Source organism: Drosophila subpulchrella, chromosome 2R, assembly GCF_014743375.2.
Source record: "Drosophila subpulchrella strain 33 F10 #4 breed RU33 chromosome 2R, RU_Dsub_v1.1 Primary Assembly, whole genome shotgun sequence".
Lineage (NCBI taxonomy): Eukaryota > Metazoa > Arthropoda > Insecta > Diptera > Drosophilidae > Drosophila > Drosophila subpulchrella.
Genome location: NC_050611.1, coordinates 6,802,339 through 6,823,408, shown reverse-complemented (window position 1 = coordinate 6,823,408; position 21,070 = coordinate 6,802,339). Strand labels below are relative to the sequence as shown.

The window sequence follows — 21,070 nt, the reverse complement described above, 5'->3', positions numbered from 1 at the left end:
CTTTTTCTAAATACACATTATTAAGTTATTGTTATTTATTATTTTTATGAGACCCTACCTTCTTCCTGTTGCTCAAATTCCGCAGTCTCTGGCATGCCCTAAGTTTCTACGATTACTGGGTATGAAAACAGCCCCACACAAATTCACCGGCACAGCCGCTTGCTGATAACGTTAACGTCAGCTGTGCGGCACTTTGGGCCACACGTGAGTTCTGGGTCTGGTTCAGGGCCACTGGGGGTGGTGGCCGTTGGAGGAGGAGGATGAGTGGGTCGAAGTCGTGCGCAGGCAAGCGTCAAACGGTTTGTACCTTAAACCCCCAGGCGACGGCATCCTTGCCCTCCCCTCGCCCCCTGTATTTGGCATTTGTTTGTGTTGTCAACAAAAGTTTCTTTGAAATCAGTAACAGATGTCGATTGAAATGGCACAATTGCTGCCAGCTCGGCAGCTCGGCAGCTCTGTAATGTCGAGCATCGCTGGGTAGCCGCCACTTATGCTGAATATTTTTATGCCAGACGCACACACAAGAGGGCCGGGCCAGACCAGGCCAAGATATCCGGCGAGCGGGCTCATTGTGCGCTAGTTGCCTGTCACATTTTAATTAAAATTTCAGCGCCCAAGTTTTAATGTTAATGCATTGGCATCGATTGGAGCTGGGAAACAATACAAGGGGGAATGGGGCCTTATTAGGGGGTAAGGAATGTGCGTTACTCCATTTGGCGAAATGGAATTTGGAAACATAGGTTGTTGGGGGGAGCTTCCAGAGATCTGAACACTTTCATTGGGAAACCTAAGTCCACATATGAAATTATATTTAACTTATTTGAAATCAGTCGAGTTCCGGATACTAAATTAAATGTTGCACGCTTTTATACACCTCTATGGCACTCTTTTTAATAAAGTTTTGGTAAAGATATTTTTTATTAATTCTGAAAAATCTATGCTGGAACTAAACCTCTAAAAGTATCCTTATTTTCCAAAATTGAAAGATTTTTTAAGTTCTGTCCTTGCTATAAATGCAAAATTAAATTTTGGAAGCATAGGATGGGGGAGGGAGTTCCAAGAGATCTGGAAACTTTTATTCAAAAACTCAATTTCATATATGAAATTATATTAAACTCATAGTTAATATAGTTCTGTTTTGTTAAAGATATTTTATATTAATTTTCAACTGAAAAATCTCTGCAGGAATTAAACCTCTTGAAAAGGTGCCTAGAAGTATGCTGCATCGTACCCTTTTTTCTAAAATTCAAAGATTTTTTAGAGTTCTGCCCTTATTTATAGCATTTTGATTCAAGGACTTATAACCAAAGTCCTTTGACAATAACATCGTATCTTCCAGCAGCCAGGCTCCAAATCTGCAGACTCGGCTTTACTGGAATACCTCTAATTAAAGGATTTGCAGGGCATCCGAGCTTCGCCCAGGACTGTCATCCCTCTTCACATTGTTCCCCTGTTGACAAGCTGCTTTCTGTGGGAGTTTGGCTTGTGGCTGCTGGCGATAACAAACGATAACTGCATGTTAAATAGAAGCTACCGAAAGGCTAGCCGGCACAAAGGGGTAATCGAGTGGTTGGAGGGGGGGACTGGCAGTCCGAGTCCCCGGGGATGTGATATGGGAACGGAGATGGAAATGGAGATGGAAATGGGGAAATGGGGAAATGGTAGCACATGCAAGCTGGACGTGCCGTGCAGCTATTTCAATGTGCATGTGAATCTCACTCGCAACCGGAAGTGGTAGTGGAAGGGGGGGATGGGAATGGAGTTGTGCTTTAGGAAATCACTCAGGTAGCAAATGCCACCATCATCATCATCATTGTTGTTGGCTGAAGGGTTGCAAAAAAGCGCACAGCATCTAGACAAAGGCAAAGTTAAGGCAAGCTGCCGTCTGACTGTGTCTGTGTGTGTGTGTGTGTGTGTGGGTAGCCGCAGGCCATGTGTGTGCGTGTGCAACAAATGTTGTGGGTGTCCTTGGGTGAGAAAAGGGGGCGTGGGAGGTGGACTAACGAGCTTTTACTTGCTCGCTTGCAATGCGACAGCAGCAGGTGTGCCATGTGCCATACATGCACACAGCCACACACACACACGCAAGTACTCACCCTGAGACACACAGATACTCACACCGACACGGGGCACACAGCTGAGTGACGATAATTGAAATTTCATCACAGTAGTTTGTGGTTTTGTAGCACACACTCAGGCGCACACCCAACCCACACTAATGCGCTTTTCATGGCCTTCTTTTAGGCTGCCAATCGAAATGTTATTTTCTAATTCGTATTTCAGGAATCGCTACGCTTTTTCGTTTGGTTTAAAACACTTTATTTCTTGGGTTTTTCTTTGTCGTAGCCTTGGAGCCTTGGTTTTTCTTTGTAGGTTTAACATTTACTTGGTATTTGTTTATGATAAAAGTACATTTACGTTTTAGTTTAGGGAATACAATAAATACTAATCAATAAATTAAACTCGTTCAATAAATTAGCCATACTCATAATCATATCCGTAGTAATATACTGTATTGTATTAATAAAATCTACTATGTTCAGTTTTTTGTTTTTACTCGCTTTGGGCTGCTTACTTACAGAGTTTCACTGTTTCTCAAGTTTTGCTTTCAATGATTTTACTTGCTTGTGTAATCTTTATTAGTGTGCACATATTGTTAATAATAATAATGTATTCTTCTTTTTTTTGCTTATGAAGGTGCTGATGGTAAAATGGAATTTCCGTACATTTATTAAGTCACAGGTTGAGAATTGCAGGATAAATTCCCTAAAATGTATTTTATGAGTAATTTAAGTTGCATAACCTCGCATTTATGCTATTCTTCTAAGGAATTTTAGCCCTTTCAATAATACCCTTCAACCCGTTCTCTGCTTGAAACATCGAAATGTATAAACTCTAGTGGAAATGCACATCAATCTGTATCTATTTATGCGTTTTCTGATGTTAAGCATCATCTAGTTTTTCTTTTTTGTCTTTAAGTGACGATGCTGACAATTACATCTCTCCTCTTTTTTGGTTTTTGGATAACTCTATATTAGCTGCATAATTTAAGTGTGTATATGGTTTTTGTGGTTCACCCCCTTTTTAATTTGACTAGCACAAGTACTTCTTCTTGGGTTTCATCATGCGAATGCGTCATTTGGAGCCCAACCCGTTGGCCACCAAAGCACCCGGAGTGGCAGCGGCCACAGCGGCAGCCGAGGCGCCTCCACCACCTCCTCCTCCGCCGCCTCCCCCTCCTCCTCCTCCAACGGAGGGAACACTGCTGCCACCGCCAGTCACTCCTGCCCCAGGTCCTCCCACAGGAGCGCTGACCACCTCACGGGCTCCCGCTGCAGCTGCTGCGGCAACTGCCGCCGCCTGCAGATGGGCCGCTGAATTGGGCGTGGGCGGCGACCTGGTGGCCATCGCACTGCGCAGACTGCTGGCCGAATGCAGGTGCTTGGCGCTCAGCTCGCTGGCTCGCGAATTGCCACACACCTGGAAGGAAAAAATTATAGGTAAGCCATTAATAAAATATTCTTCATAGAATAAATTTCTTAAAGTGATTGTCTCTTGAGTAAGAAAGTCCCTTTTATAAAAACCTTTTTTGGCTCAGGAAAAATAAAAGGATTAAAAAAAAGACAATATCAAAGATCTACCTTAAACTAACCTCTTAAATAACATATTTGCTCATAACATTTCAGGCTTTTCAAAAGAACAATTCGAAAAATGTAGATTGTATTTTAATATTTTAGCAGACTCTTGCTTTATAAACTTAAAAAAAATATAGATTTTAAACAGATAAAATTATAATTTAATTGAATTTTTTAGTGCTCTTAAAAAAGTTTCCAATCATTTTTATAAAGATTCCTACCTGATGGTGGCTGTCCCAATCCCTGTATTGACACGAGGCGCTGCAATAGCGTGCCATGTTGCAACCGGAGCAGGTTTCCGTGGCCTTGCGACCGCAGTTCCAGCACTGCTGCTGTAGATTGCTGCCCTAAAGGTATTACAACATTTAACAAATAAGTAAAATTATATTTACAATCTTCTTGATCATACTTACATTCTGAGTAGTGGCTATTGACGGCGACTTGTTGTCCAGATCCCTTTCTCCACTGGAATGGCGACTCATCTCCATAAAGAACTTCTCCATGCGCAGGCGTTCCTGGGTCATGATCTCCGCCGCTCGGGTTTCGGCAGCCACCACTGCTCTTTGGATTTCGATGACAGCTTGGCGTTTTACCTGAGAAATAAAGAGTTTTATTAAAAAGGGAAAAAAGTGCATTTCAGAATAAAATATTGATTAAAATGGGTCCACAGAAATCCCTATACCTTTACACACGCTTAAAGAGAAGATAGAGGAAAAACCTCATTGTTTGGCTTACATTAAAGGAGCTACCGAAACCATTAGAAAGTTTAGAAAGGTGTCGAAAAGTATGCATTAAAATGATTAACATTGATGTTCCTGTGCTGACTTCTTTTGTCTTCTATGCGTGTGGGCAGAGAAGAATCCCGTCATGATAACTGATTTAGAGCAACCTCTGTGGATTTCTGTTTTATCAAATTATAAATTCTAATCCTAGACTTAAGGACTAGAGCAATCTCTCACCTGTGTGACGGCATCCTCGGCATTCCGCTTGAACTCGGCGACCTTCTCCTCCGTCTGCCGTCGCAGTTCCGCCATGGCCGCCGGCGTGACCTCCTGACCGCTGTTGGGGAGCTGTGGCTCGATGCCCCGCTGCTGGAGGATCGTGATGGCCCGCTTCGTCTTGTCCACCATCGCGGAGATGCAGTTGAGCATGGTGTGGATGTTCTTCCACTCCTCCTCGCCACCCGCTCCGCCCGGAGCCCCTGGAGCTCCGGCAGCATTGGGATTTGGGTTGGGATTCGGTTGGGGATTGCTGGCTCTTTGCGGCGGAACCGCATGCCTGGCCTGCGCCTCGCTCATCCGCAGATCCCGCTCGTCGCGCTGCATAAAGGCCGCCGCCGAGGGCAGACCCTCCGCCGACGAGACCCCATAATCCCCGTAGGCCACCACTGAGTGGGCGGGATGCAGGGTCAGGCGCTTGCTGGGCGGTGGCGGATAACCCGCTCCACCGCTGGCCATGTACTCGCTCCACTCCTGCAGGCCATTGTGGCCACCGTGCTCCATCATGGAGTCCGAGGAGCGGCGCTTGAAGACCGCACTGCTGCCGTTCGATGTGGGCGCCTCCAGCTGGATGAAGATGTCGCCGAACTCGGAGCTGGCCACTCCGTGGGGTGCGAACTCCATCACCGCCTGCTCGTTGTTGGTCACATACTGCAGGGCGGACTGATTGGTGGCCCTGGCCAGGGCCAAAACCTCCCGCTGCACCAGAGCAATGCTGTTCTTCAGCAGCGGAACCACATAGGGCCGCAGGGGCAGATTGATGGCCTCCTGCAGGGCCAGCCGGAACTCCTCCACGGAAATGCTGCCGCAACAGAGCGAGAGCACCAGAGCACGCACCCTCTCGCTCACTTCCGGTTGTCCCAGTTCCTGGGAGAACTGCACTAGGGCGCCCAGGAACTTCCTCATCTTGGACACCAATCGCGCCTGCTCCACATGGGCGGCTGCAGCGGCGGCAGCGGCTGCGGCCAAGGAGGCGGCATGTTGACTCCCTGGAGTGGGCGTGGGCGAAGTGCCAGAGGATCCCAGCCCGCCGGAGGATCCGTTGACCACTGGAGAAACGCTGGCATTGCGCTGCGGCCGCTGGTGCAACTGCAGGGGGGAGTGGGGCGAGCGGGGGGCCAGGCTGCGGGAGCTGTCCGGCGGAGAGTCCGGCGGAGAGCGGCACAGGCGGTCCCGCTCCCGCTCCCGCTCCCTGTCCCTGTCGCTCCTGCTGCTGGATGTGTGACTGCTGTCCTTGCTGCTGGACGAGGAGGAGGAGCTCTTGTCCCCGCCATTGCTGCTGCTGCTGGCTGTTGGATGAAGGGCAAAGGGAGAGTTGGACAAGTGGTCAGTTAGTTAGTTGCATGTTCATCCTGCAACAAGGGAAACAAGTCCACGTCCAAGTTCGAGACCAGGACAGGATGTGCAGCCCAGGCGCATTACAAATGCATTAGCAGAAGCCGAGGGAACGGAAATATATATGCCACCTAACCACAACAAGCTACAGCACTTGTCCCACAGATCTGGGCATACTACACACTACATACTACAGTACATACTACATTCTCGACCAACTGCCGGCATTAACAAATTTGTTTGAACATGGGAAATAAATTAGCAAACATTTTTGGCCCTACCGAAGTGTGCTGCTGTGTGGTTTGGGCCCAGTCAGGCAAGCAAATCAAGCACCACATAACGCACTAATTGCAGAATGGATGGAATGGAATGGGTTGGATTGGGCCAGTGGGTTTCGTGGGTTCGGTGGGTGGGTGGATGAATGGGTTTTCCGATGGCCAGGGGTGGGGTCGGGGTGCAACACATTGCGGTACGTGCTGTCCCATCGCATCCATCGCATGATCCTATCCTGGCAGAGCCAGAGCGATGCTGTAGCTCAAAAATGAAAAGCTTAACGCAAATCCGCAGTGCGCAGCTGGACGGAGAAGCTGCTGGGAAACTCTTTGTCAGGCGACGAAATGTTCGAAAAGGGTATTGGTTTTAATATCTATGAAGGATTCTTTGTTCAATCGGATATTGCTATAGAAAAATGACAAAATATTTATCCTTAAGTGCAATGAAAAGCTATCCCTTATTAATATTCCATATTTAATTTTCTATATTCAAATGATTTCCTTAATCTTCTTAGTTTTCCATAATTTTTAAGAGACATTTAAGATCATAAATATTTAAGTAATGTCAAGAAAATGCATTTGGTTTTCATTTACTAAAATATTACATATATAGGGTACCACAACAATTTCTTGGCTTTCGAAATCAACTACAATAGTGTCTAAAAGTATGCAACAGTTTATTTTGAGTTTAGATTTTACATGAATTCACTCTGTAAACTAGTTCTCACTGCATACATGTGTAAAACCCCAGAATTTTTGACCACTTTTCTATGTTAAACCGTTTTGCTGCCTTATGATCTTCCTATTTAAAATACCTCTTCTTTTATAGTAATCATAAATTGCTAAATGCCGCTGATTTCTGTAAGACCCCCTACATATTTAATATCATAAATACTTAACAAATATTATATTATCATACCTCATTTCTGGCACCCTTCAGAATTTTGAAAATGTTGGTATCGAGAAACGAATAAAAGGAAAAAGCTTGGGACACATTTGTCGCCTGCGACGACCAAACACACACAAACTTTGTTTGCACAAGCTAATGGAAATTGTTTATGGGTGTGGGCAGATGGCTTGGTGGGTTGTTGGGCTGTTGGGCTGTTGGCTTGATGGGCGATTGGGTGGGTGCCTGACAGACACTGTGGGTGGCGAATGTTGCTGATGACCATGATGATGAGGACGATGATGACGACAACGACGATGGGAATGGCAGTCAGTTGATGTTGCCGCTGCTGCTGCTGCTGTTGCTGTTGCTACTGTTGCTGTTGCTGCTGCTGATGTTGCTGCTGCTGCTGCTGCCGTGCGGCTGCTGCACAGTTTGCTTTTGTGATAATGATTGTGGATACAGCTGCAACTGGCTGTGTTTTCACAGCCATTCAGGCACGCCACCGCCATGCCAATCGAAGGGCCACACGACCACCCACTGCCAACTGCCAACCCGAATGGGGGACACATGGATCTGGATGGGATGGTCGGTGGGTCGGAGTCGGAGGCATCAGTCAACCGAGTCGGCGGCTCTTATCAAACGCCAAACATAGACAATGATGGATCACATGGTGCCCCCCATTCCTTTTTCCTGGCTTAATTGGCCGGCATTTGCCATTGCCACATCCCCACATCCCTACCATCCCCACCATCCACATCCATTTGCCCTTTTTCTCGGCTGGTGTACAATTGTAAAATATTGCACTTGACCGGGCTTAAAAGTTTCGGTTTGTTTTGGTTTGGTCCTGTTGTGGGAAAAACCTCAACTGCTGACCCAAAGTTGCTGGCCGAGAGCAGCAGCTGCTGCCAAGAAAACCCCACGCAAAACCGAAAAACTATTTACGAAAATTCTGTGTTGACAATTCACATATTTTCTAAAACATAATGTTTGGGCAGGAGGAATCGGGTGGACTCTGGAGGACTGGTTTCAACTGCTGGCCCAACATTTGCCAGCATCATGAGCTCCCTCTCTCCATCGATTTAAGGTTACGTATACGCAGCGTGGTCCCGGCAGTGCATCTGTGTGTGTGTGTGTGTGTGTGTGCCTGTGTCTCCTGTGTGTGCCAAAGTGAGTCTGTGTATATGTGGGCAACAGAATTTGCACAGCTGCGTCCCATAGATTGCAGTCGAGCGCACAAAACGAAACGTTGGCAAGTTTAGTTTGTTGTTGCTGCTGCCGCTGCTGCTGCTGCTGCTGCTGCTGTCATTGCTGTTGCTGTTGCTGGCATAGTCATTTGGGAAAACAATCATTTTGGCAAATATTCATCATGCACTGCTTCTGATTATCATCGGATGGAGGGTGGTTCCAGGGGGGTTTGTTTGCCCGGAAAATGCTAATTGCTGGTGAAAGGAAAGAAATTCAAGCGACTTAAATGCTGGGCCACACATCATTTGCCTGGGAACTGGCGCAGGTAGCACATCCCAGAGATCCCGGCAATCAAAGCCGCAATGATCCCCCTTTTCGCCCCGCCCCTGCCCCTTTTGCGCCCAAAAGCAGGCAACAAAATGCTCGTCTGCGTGCGGGCTTTTCTGATGCTGATGCTGGGAACAATGCCAGCAGCGGTTTCTGTTTTTTCCTCCTCTTTTTTTTTGTGGGGGAGTTTTTGGGGGGATAGGGAAAACTACATGGCAAAATGCTTTTGGCCTTTTTCATTCGCAAATTCGTCAAGTTTCCGACTGCGGCCTGTGGTCTCGGTTCGGCTCGGAAAACCATTTAAAAAGTAACGAATTCCCAATGCTCTGATGTGGAGTTGGAATACGGAAGTGGAGTTTGGGCTGGGATCTGTGTCCACATTCCTTTGGGTAAAAACATTTTAAAGAGGTGGCTGAACACGTGCAGCTGCTGAATTTCACACCATCTTGCGCACAGCCATAAATATTGGGGATTTGGAGCATACACTGGGACTTCAAAGCTCGAATCATAAATCTGTCACCAACAATAGATTTCAGACTTTTATATATCTGTCAATATTGTCAGAAAAAGCATAACAAAGCAAGAGAAAACGCTTTAGTTAATGGCATCGACTATCAGATACCCGTTACTCAGCTAATGGAAGTGAGAGGGATGGAGATAGGCATGCAGCAAATCGTCTGCTTTCGAGATTGAACACCACACTAACGCGCCACCTATCGCTTATTCCTGTAGACTCGAGTAAAAGATGATCGAGGTATAAAAGTTCAACCCCAATTATCAGAATTCAACTTTTAAACGTTACACCTTTTCACTAAAAATCAGGATATTTGGCTTCCGATTTCAAATCATAAATCTGTCACCAACAATAGATTTCAGACTTCTGTATATCTGTCAATAATATCAGACAAGCTATATTAAAAGAGAAAACGGTTTTGTCAATGGGCCTCGACTATCTGATACCCGTTACTCAGCCAAAGGGAGTGAGAGAAGGATAGATATATGCATGTATCAAACACTAACGCGCCACCTAGCGTTTATTCCTATAGACTCGAGTAAAGGAAGTTCCAGGTATGAAAGTTGAACCCCAAATATTCTTATTTAACTTTAAAACTTTACACTTTTTCATTAAATATCAGTATACTTGGCAAGTCAGTAATCCTGACTACAAAAAAATAAATGATTTGATTTAAATAAAAATCATGTGATATGTATTTTAAAAAATACTACCTACTATCTACTTTGTTGAGGTGATGGCAATGTATATTTTCCCGATCCGCCCCTCATTTCCTCCCAGTGCAGGTGCCTCGAAGAATGCTCCACTCACCTTTAAGCCGTCGACTAATTGCTGCCGCTGTGGCTGCCGCCGATGTTGTATTTGTGTTGTTGTTGGTGGCCGCGGCAGCTGCCGCTGACGCTGATCCCGCCGCGGACGATGACGTGGGCGGCACCTGGACAGCTGCTGCGGTGGCCACCGCCAGAGCGGCTCCCGCTGCCACCGCCGCCGCCGCTGCTGCGTCGTAAGCGTCCTTGTCGGTAATCTCCTCCTTAATTATCGCCTTGCCGTCGAGCGCCATCTGGAAATAGTCGGGAAACAGGCAGGGAAATCGGTTAGCTACGGCGAATGGTAAATGGAAATGGAAAAGCTATAGGGGGGCGGACCACCCCAGTCCACCCACGCCCAGCTAATTTCCCCCGGCAGACTGCTCAGGTTCCCAAGAGTGGCGATAGACGAAAACATCAAGTGACAAAGTTCTCACATTATGTTTTCAACTTATTTGATTTCAATTTGATTAAATGGTTGTCTGACATGCAAATTGGGCGCACCCGCACTGGAATACCCACTGAAATACACAGTCGAAGGCGAAGACCTTGGGCCTTTGTTCGCTGCGAGAGGAAAGAACAGCTGCCGCTTTAATTTGGCCAAATTGCTTTCATTTTTGAGGGACCTAAGTGCAGATACTTTAAATATGCACTTTCCATTCAATAATAAACCAGCTGCATTATTAATGTCTTAAATTTGATGCCTCATGTTAAGCCCTTAAAATAAAGCTTTTTAGAGCTTAATTGAACTTCATTTTGTGGTGATACTATGCTAAACTGTAATGTAATTCCTAAAATGGTCATGATCTGTAGCAAGGGGAATTTGGCTGAGTGTAAAAAATTAACTTCGATGCAATCTTATATTTATATCCGATTTTATTTGAAACTTAAATATCTTCCTAATTTCAATTTATAAAGTACCATAATTCTTCTTTAACAATTGTCCTAAGCAACTTGGTATTTGAATTTTAATGGTACACCTTCTATCGTTTATTAATTTATATTCATTCCTATTTCTATAAATTCTTAAGATTATTCCCTCTTCCCAAATAGCAGAGACTGAAAACAATTTTCAGCCAAAGAGCACCGACAGCTGCCAACAGTCCACACGCCGTAAACACCTGTTTCGTAATTGAGTTGAGGAACTTTTTACTGGGGCCGCCCAACTAAATGAATATGTGATTGGGAAACCTCCCCGAGTTCTTGAAGTGGGAAAATCAAGACGTCGGGAGCGCAGCCTTGCTAATTGACTCGGCAACTGCATTTCCTGTTTACCAATCATTGCGACCCATTTAACCGGGAGTTCCGGCCACCCATAAACAGCCCACCACCCATCTATCCACACCCCACCTTCCACACTTTCCACCCAAAACTTGTTCATGTCCAGCTCGCATGAGGGGAAACATTTTTGTGTTGATTTTTATCACTAAAATATGTAAATACCTTTGCGGACTGTGGGAGTTTGTGCAGCTTGCCATGCCTCTGCGTAAACAAGGGGGGGTTAAACAAAAAAAAAAAACAAGAAAAACACGAAGGAAAGGCGGAAAAACAGGGGGCCTGCAAACCTGTTCAGTTTCATTCATGTTTTCGATCAATCTCGGCTGGCCATTTTCGCTTTGCGCCAAAGTGAGGTGCAAGAAATTGTTTAGAGCAATTGTTTAAAGTCAATCGTCGCGCCCGGCAATATTTACAATCGATTGGGGGTATCGAAACCCCCGAGCACCCATAACCCCCTGCCATTTTCCAAGGGGGATTGCATAGCAGTTGGAGCAGCTGTTTGGCATCAGAGCGAAATTACACACGAATGCCGCAAATGAAATTCTATTAAAAACAAACACTTGACACGCCGGCAGCTGCCGTTTGCCAAAGTGAGGGGCGACTAATGACGACCCAGCCCCCTTTTTTTTAAATTCTATTCTCATTTTGCCGGGAAAGTCCAAGATCTTGTGCTATCCCTCAGCCGGAGGAACACTTGACAAGTGTTTTTCAGCGAGGTCTTTCTACAGTTTGCGAAAAACAGGGAGACAAAACATGCGTGAGGTGGTGGCGGGGCAAACAACAAGTGTTTGTGAAAGGCGGCAGGTGAGCTTAATTGGGAAGTGGGTGGTGCCATGGGCTCGGAGGGGTGGTTCTCTGTTCTGTTCTGTTCTGCTCTGACTCACTTAATAGCCGGCAGCTGCCGCTTTTGGCCTGGCTATGACGAATGAATCAAATGTCAGGAGCAGTCGTGTCGTTGTCGCTCAAGCAGCTGTCGCCTGTCGTCGCCAGAAGGCGCCCCCAAATGCCCATGCCCCATGCCCCATGCTCCCCGTTTCCGAACCCCTCCTCCATTTTCCATCCTGTGTAAGGCAAGCACTTCAAAGAGCCGGGAGCCTCACAAGCTTCCATCGCAGCAAAATGGAAAATGTCGCCCGCAGAAGTTTTTCCCACAAAACTTGGGCCAGCTGAAGCTGAAGCGGCAGGATGGAGAAGGATCTGGGATCCGGGACCCGAGGAGCAAGAGGCTGCGCCGGCTGCCGGCGAAATTGCCAAGAGGAAAAGTAATTATTTAAACGGAGGCGGCACAGTGGGATGGAAGCCTCAATTACTTCACATTTTAACATTTAGCCATCGAATGTTGGGGAAGTGTCAGAAAAATCATTGGGCTTTTGAAATCTCTCGTAATGCTGCCTAAAAGTATGCAGTGAAAATGATAAGAGTCGTCACTCGTTCTTCTTGTTGCATACTTTTAGACACCTTTATAAGTTGGAAATAGTGTTTATTATTCTATCTCGAGGAAATTAGACACACTTTAGTACAGAATATTCAACTCCTACTCTAAAAAAGCATTGATTTTTTAAAATTGTATTTAACCTTTCCACTTGAATGCTTGTTCCTGAAATTAAATCTGTTTTTCCCAAGTGATGGCATCTCATAGCCAACGTTTCACCCCCAAGGCAACATAGCAACTATTAGCAGCCCATGCCAGGCGATTTGACAAATGAATGGCAACGGCAAAATACATTTTCACTGCATAATTTTCAATTAGGCTGGCGAAAATCATAAAAAACAAAGGACAAATTTTAAACGACATTCATTTAATTTTTCTGGAGCCGGGCGGGTTCGTTGGCAGGGGCGTGGCACAGCGAGCCATGTGCTGGACGCCAAAGCATTTTATACTTTTATCCCTTTTGCTAACAAAAACACACCAACAGACGCACACACACAGACAGAGGGCAGGATAAAAAGGACGAGGAATGGTTAACGAAAAGGCGCGCCAACTGAAATAACAACAACAAAGGATGTGGAAAATGGGGTGTTGAAGGGGGTGGCTGGGCGGTCAGAGGGTTGAAGGCCAGTCGAGAATGAGGTGGGAGGATGAGAGGTTGGGAAATCACAGCACAGCTGCATGTGCTTTCCCGGTAAGCTGCCCATTTTCCGACCGTCCTTCGTCCCCCCTTTTTTCCACACATATGTGTGTGTGCGAATGACAACCAACTGGACCTCGGACCTCGAAACTCGAAACCTGGGACTAGACTCCCCGAATCCACGGATCCAGGACTCCAGGGCACTTTGTATTGCGGACTCCACTCCGCATTGTGCGTCATTATGCGCAAGTGGCGCCCAAACCGTTGCCCGCTGCTGGGAGGGATTACTGGCAACTGGCGACTGGCGACGACACCTGTGCAGCAAGGGCAAAAGCAACAGCAACAGCAACAGCGAAGCAGCAACATCGCTTCACAGTTAAAACTTTTTTGCAACTTGCTGCGTCAGCTGCTTCATTACACATGAAGCTACAAATGTATGCTGGCGGAGGCGAAAAAAAAGGATGGGTTGTGCGAAGAGTTCCCCTTCATCGTTCATCGTTCACCGGGGGCTGGGTAATTAGCATTGAGACAGCTGGGGGTCGAAAGTGGGCGGCTGGCGTTCAGGGGTTAATTACACGGCGAGCGTCTACAATTACAGCCATTCGAACATTATGGTTTTCAGCCGGAGATGTGGGAAAATGTGCCAAAGCGTTTACTGAGCTCCTGTCCAAAGCCTGGAAATCGATTTGTTTGATTTTCCAGTGAAAGAAAGGACCACTATTTTGATTTGTAATTAAAAACTTGCTAGTATTTTTCGAACTTAATTTATTTTAGCTTCTATATATATCTTTTAGTGTAATCTATAACTATTCAAACAAATTTGTATATTAAATAGTGTCATTTTCTTTTTGGTTAGCTTATATTTTAGAGCTATTTAAATAATTGAAATAGGTAAAACTCTAAATAAGTTTAAGAACCACATAAATAATGGAAAGGATTAAAAACCACTTAAATATCTAAAAGGGTTATATGTTTAATTACATTTATATACATTACCCTATGTAAAAATATAAGAAAAAGTAAGTAAAAGTTTTCTTCTTTTTCCAAATCCTTTTGTTTTGATTGGCTAGCCAAATGTTCAAATTAAACACCCCTGCTGATTTGCTAACTAAACAAAATTCAATTGAGTGCCCATACCCCTTACTTAACCTTCTTTAAGCTGCAATCAAATTACATAATTGGCCTAAACTTCAGCGGCAACCCTCGTCAACTATTTGCTAAGCGCCTCTCAGTCTGCCGGGTTGCCTGTATGTATGTGTTTGTGTGTCTGTTGGCAACGTGCCGCAGCATTGGCGTCATTTTAAATTACACATCTCACACACAGCCACACTCAGACACACACACATAGACAACGAGCAACAGGAAGAGGGGCAGCAACAGCAACAGCAAGAACAACAACATTTTTGCACTACTCGGCCGCACGTGCGAATTTTCCTGCCCCTGCCCCTCGATTCACCCTTCATTTGCAGCCTGTGTGGGGCATAATAAGATAATGGCTTGTCACAGGGGCAGCAGCAACATCAGCAGCAGCAACATCAGCACAACAGCAACTACGGGGCAAAAACAGTTGAACGAGTGTCGCGCTTAATCGGCTTTATGGTCTGTTTTATTTCCGATACGAACTGCTTTATGTTCGGGGTTTGGGGCAAATGGAGAACATTTGGCTGCCACATGTTGCCCACAGAACGTATTTAGGCATCCCAATTATGCCAGCGACAGCAGCTGATGGCCGCCAGCTGCCGATGTTGCTGTTGCTGCTGCTGCTGCTGTGCCGCTTGTGTTGCTGCCGGGATGCAATTTTCCAACGTGTGTTGTTGCAATTGAAGACTTTCCAGCTGCCACGGCTGGCGGCGCTTGTGCTCCTCTGATTGGAAAATCATTCTGCCAGCCTTGCAGCACGTGACGCCATTCAAGTTTTTGCCAAGTTGTCTGCCAGCAGCAACAGCAGCAACAGCAACGCAGGCAACACAAGCAACTGGCAACACATGTTGGCACGTGTCGACGTTGATGTCTCTTGGCCAAGAGCCTGCTCTAGACAGCAGCAGCCACCGCTGCCGATTTCAATTAAAAATTTAGACTGACGGCAGGTGCTCTTGATGGTTCGACCGACCGATTCAGATGCAGATGCACCTGTGCGGTGGTCTAATAGGAGCTCATTTCTTTCCCGGCCATTAGCAGGTTAAGGCCCCAGGACTCAAACCCTTTTCGAGTGCCAGCCAAATGCACAAATCGATGAGTGTTGCTCTCTCGTACGAGCAACACATTGGCCCTGCAGCAGCAATTCCCCCCTGCTTTTTTGGCACAAATCTGTTGCAGACACTCGAGGCAGCAGCTCAAACAACTGTGTCCTGACAACTTACAAGGAGGGAGTGCTTCTGCCACTGCTGCCTCTCCTGCGGCATCATCTGCGTTTCATCTGGGGCAAGAAATATTGCGCCAGCTGTGCCAGCTGCTTCGTTTGTCGTTTTTACCCAACGCCCCCTTCCTTTTCGAAACTCAAGAGTGTGCGGGACAAGGTCAGCTGAGTCTGAGCCTGGAGATTTAGGGCTGAGCTGCAGCCACTGCCTCAGCTATATATCGTACCGCCTGGCAAATCCAATTCAAATGCCGGCAGGGCCACTTTGGATATTTGGTAGCTTGCCAGCGAGTGGTGTCTGCGATTCTGCGATTGTACTGGACATGCGGCACTCGTGGACACAGCTTTTTTGTCCCGTCTCCGGAAAATGTTTAAAACATAAGTGCCTGTGGGCTGAGGGGTGCAGCTGGCATTACGGATGGTCGGTGTTTGTGGGCGGGGTAGGGTTAATGGTTAAGACTTTGAAATATATTGTCATAAGGAAGAGTTTTCTGGGTATTTATTTATATAATTATTTTAAAAAAATCCTATATATGGGTTTATCTCTCTTGTGAAATAGAATCTTCCATCTTTTATTTTTAGCATGCCACTAAAGTCATATCATATATCATGTATGACAGTTCATCTCCATATTTCAAAATTATGTAATCTTTGTATATTTGGTATTTTAAAAGGAGATAACAGAAAACAATATTTATATCATAAGCATTTGAAAATTAAACGTGACATTTTAAAAATGTCGCATTGTAAAAAATAATGAGTTCAGACAGGCGAAAGGTCAGTGGATATATTTAGTTTCCAATTTACGGAAATAGATGAAAGTGGAAAACTACTGTGTGTTAGATTGGAATAAAAAAACGCCGCCAATATAGTTTTCCTATACTAAATAAATATATCCCTGCCACTGGCGAATCCGCTCTATTATTTTCTCCATTGTTTCTGAACCAAAAAAGAAATGGCTTTTTTGCGCTGGCGTTTCCTATGACATTTTTGCTTGCCCCCAAAACATTCTGTGGCCCACGTCTTTTTAATAAGCTGCCACTTGCAGCGCCAACAATTTCGCAGTGGCAGTGGAAAAGCCACAACAGCGGTGCGGAAAAGCGAGGAAAAACGAGGAAAAAGGCAGGCAGCCAGGCGAACAGAAGAACTAGGAGTAGGAAAGCAGGAAAACAGGATGAGAGCGACGCCGAATTTTGTTTTTGACTTTTTCGATTAAGCGTATGCAGTCCCGCTTTTCCGCTTTTCCGGGGGCGGTGGGGGAAAACCGTTAGTTGCTGTGTTCTGTGTGTGACATTTTCGCGATTTTTTGGCTTTTCCTTATTCGTTTTTCTTTTTTTTATTTTTAGCCCCTCGACAATACCATCCATTTTGTTCGTTTCGTTTGCAATGTTTGCGTTTGAGCTTTGTTGAGCAGGGTTTTCCAGCTCTCGGCTCCGTTTTCGACTCTGTTTTCATTCCTTGGCCCGCTCGACTGACAAGTCTAATAAGCAAATTGACTTATTTCCGGTCGCCATGTTGTCTGTTGGCTCAGCTGCGCCGGGCCGCAAACAAAATGGCGTCTCATTAGTCAATGTCGTCTAGGCGGCATCTTAATTGCAAAAGGTGTGAAAATCCAAAGTTTTTTCATTCTCTGTTTGTTTTGGGTTTTCCCACACCACAGACCGAGGCTTGAGTTTGCACTGCTAATGATTGATTGAGCCCTTGATGGATTGCCTGAATGCCTGACTGGCTGGCTGACTGGCTGACTGGCTGGATGGGCGGCGGGATTTCGCTGGCAGGGATACGGAGCGGCACACATGTGGTGAAAATTCGAAAAGGGGACTAATTTGATGCCAACAGCTGCACTTGTCATGTGCATTTTCACCTGTTCCAACGGCTCTTCGCCTATACTCGTGTGTTTGTGTTTTGTTTGCCCCCGACTATTACGCTAATAACTTTGCCCTTTTTCGCCGCTGTCCATTTTAAATTCAATCACCATATGCAACCGTCTATGGGAGCCTCCACCCCCAGGCCCTGCATTATTTAATAGAACTTTGTTGAATGCCTGATTGCCCGCTGATTACCGATTACCAATTGCCGATTAGACAGGCCCCAACCAGCTGAGTTGCCCAGCGGCCAAAACAAAATTAAATTGCTGACACTAATTGGATTGCAGGCCGGTCTGAAATATGGGTTCTATTTGCTAGACACAATCAAGCTGTCTACTCCGCTTGTAGGCATTTCAAAATTCTGACGATTCGAGGGCAAATAGTTTAGGTACATTTTAGGGTAACCGTTTCCAAGAGATCCTATGGAAGAACAAATAATCTCTAAAAATCTGTTCTATTCTGAAACTTTAAATAAAATAAGATATTTTCAAATTATAACAATTTTTAAAATTTGTAAAAACCATTTTCGAATAAATAAAATTTTTAAATCGGTGTTAACAACTTTTAATTTTAAAGAAAAACTTTATTAAACTTATTACATTAAGCCAAAACAAATAAAATATGGGCTTATTTTAAAAAAATTGGTATGTGTCATATCACATTTTTATACATTCCTCTATTCACCTGCCATAAAAACAACTACCTCGCAACAGGAATATTATGGTTATATCATTACATATTTAACAAGATAATAAGTGCAGTTTTCATCATTAACATCACCCCTTTGCCCTTTAAATTACCATATATTCAGATTATCGAATTATCCCCTGCGTTTAGGCCTTGATGTCACTCTGAACATACAACTGGGTATCAATTAGTCCAACCCCTAATTAGGGCAAACTCTCCCGATACCTTTTTTTCGCCTTTTTTGCGGTGGCACTGGGTTGTTTAATGAGCAGCGGAAAAAAAATGAGAAAACCCAGAACAAAACAGGCCGCGTCTGAGCCTACAAGCTGTTAAAATGTTTATGCAGGTGTCATGCCAATGACAGCGGCGCTGAGAAGAGGAACGGAGATGGTCGAGATGGAATAGCAACCGCATTGCCAATAACAATAACATAACGCAGCCAGGTCAGGCAAAAAGGCCGAAAAGACAAAAAGGCCAAAAGGCAGCTGGCCTCACACTTGTTCGCATCCCGCTCTCCTCAGCTCCATCCCGATATCGGTATCGTTCTTTTCCCCATTTGATCATCAATTGCAACAGCTGCCGAGCCAAGGCCAGATCGGCCAGGTGATTTCCCAAGTGAGTCACAAGACCCCGAGATCCCTACCAGATAATCCCCACAATTCAGCGATCCTTAGTCGATAATTCTGGTTTATTAAAGCAAACAATGCTTCGAAGCGATAATTTTGAATAACTTAGGAGTGATATAACTTATAAGACATATGATCTAACCACTTATGCCTTGATCAGGGCCTAATTAACAAACGTTTGAGATCATTAATATTTATATTTAAACTCCATTAAATTTTTTTTAAAATTTCTAAAAAATTATATTATATGATATTAGGTGATCTACATCCTAATATCATAAAATATAATTTTTCAAGGCATTTAATATTCACATTAGGTTAGATATTAAATTTTTATATCGATTAAAATTACTAAATTTAAGGTCAAAAAATATTTATATTATTTCATTGAATTTTTATTTTGTCATTGATATTATTATTGGTATTATTTTAAAAACCTTACTAAATTACTAAATTTAAGGTCAAAAAATATTTATATTATTTTATTGAATTATTAGTTTGTCATTGATATTATTAGTGATATTATTTTAAATAACTTAAGATCTTTTTAATTTTCACCTTAACCAAAATAATTCATAATGGCTGATATTGGAGCAATATTATTATGATCCTAATTGAATCCTACATTTTATACTTGTAACATAATGTGAGCTATTTTTAGAAGAAAAGTCTTAGAGCAGTACATACTGTTATCTATTATTTTTGACTTATGTAAATAAATAGTTAATTATGATTGATTACATTGAAAGTTATCAACTAGTAAGCTGCTTGGTGAAACACCGCCCTTTGCGAGGGCTGATTAAGTTGATAGGGCAATCAATTAGCCCTGGCAGCACTCAAAAGTTTACTATCAGCCATAAACTTTGGGCCGGGAAAAAGGCCCATCTGGGCCATTTGAGGGTTTTCACGATTTCCCAGTTTCCAATTTCCCGGTTGCAGGCTGTTTGGGAAGTAAAGTTCGGGACTGCGACCACTGATATACGGCGGCTATGGCTATGGCAATGGGTATACAGCAGATGGAATCGACAGACGGTAAAGGCAGCAGAACCGAAAGCAGCGACACATGGCAGCCAGCTGCAATTATTTGCAGTTGGAAGTTCTGTTTCTGTTGGGAACGCGGCGCACAAGGCCATCAGAAACAGACGGCGGCCAAAGTCATGGACCAAAAAGCCACTGGATGTTGCTTCCGGCCCCTTTTCACCCCCCCAAAAAGCGGCAAAAAGAGGGCAAATAATTTATAATTTCGCACGTGAAACTGACAAAGCGGAGGGAAAACGAGAACGAAAACGAGATTTTCCTCCCGAAAAACCCCCAGTCGTTATGTGTGTGTATTCCGTCTTAAACTATTATTCGAGCACTTGACAAACGAATTTGTATCTGCAATTGTGCCCGGCGAATTTGTTTGAGTCTGAGCAGATAAAAAACAGATGCGACCAGATATCTCTGGGCCCGTCAGATGTACGTACAGAATATATATATCTGCTCTCTATAAGGCCAAAGACACTTTGAGTGGCAGAAGACAGCTGGCCACAATCAACATGTGTTGGCCATAGCTCATGTTCATGTCGAGATACAATTTGCATGGACTCACCATTTTGGCAGATCTCTGTTGTCCCAATGGGGCTCTCGGGATGATGGAGACTTTCTGGACTTCCGAATCAATTCAATATTCTATCTTTGAGATACTTTTCCTGGTTATTTTGGTTATTTAGCACTTCGCGACCGCTTGTTTGTGGGCATTCCTATTTACCATCGAATCATTGTAGTAACGGAGGCGGCAACGCGAAACGCGAACCGGCATCGCGGAGGAACGGCAAACGACTGAGTGTGTGAGTCGGCATCCAAAACTGAATGGATGCGAAAGTATCTTTGGATCGGGTATCTTGAATGGCGCGCTGGATGCACGCGAAGAGGAAAACACGCGGAAGTCGGACTGCGAATGCGATTGGAACTGAGGAACTCAGGAACTGCGGAGCTGAGGACGTCCGACCAGTCGAAAGTTGGGTTTGTTTGTGAGAGAAGTGCTGTAGACCAGGTAGCACATGTTCGACCGCTCCGTTCGGCAGTCCGCTTGCCACTCGGATGGCATCATCGTCTCGGCTCGCGGCGCCTGCGCATTTGCAGATGGAACAGCTGTTTCGGTACCGGTACCGCTCTCCCCCGTCCGCTCGACAGCAGCAACAACAGCAACAACTGGCAGGGCAGGCAGACACTCGCTGGCCCGC

General features: G+C 44.9%; 1 protein-coding gene across 1 annotated transcript; it reads right to left on the bottom strand.

Moving 5' to 3' along the window:
• Positions 1 to 2,307: 2,307 nt before the first annotated feature.
• On the bottom strand, positions 2,308 to 20,842 carry LOC119551675 (protein CBFA2T3). The gene is made up of 6 exons (XM_037861130.1): positions 20,437 to 20,842; positions 9,966 to 10,215; positions 4,595 to 5,922; positions 4,049 to 4,228; positions 3,857 to 3,982; positions 2,308 to 3,480 (listed from the first exon to the last, which is right to left on the bottom strand). Exons 1-6 carry the CDS (start codon positions 20,437 to 20,439, stop codon positions 3,136 to 3,138), a joined length of 2,232 nt encoding a protein of 743 aa, XP_037717058.1. The 5' UTR covers positions 20,440 to 20,842; the 3' UTR covers positions 2,308 to 3,135.
• Positions 20,843 to 21,070: the final 228 nt, after the last annotated feature.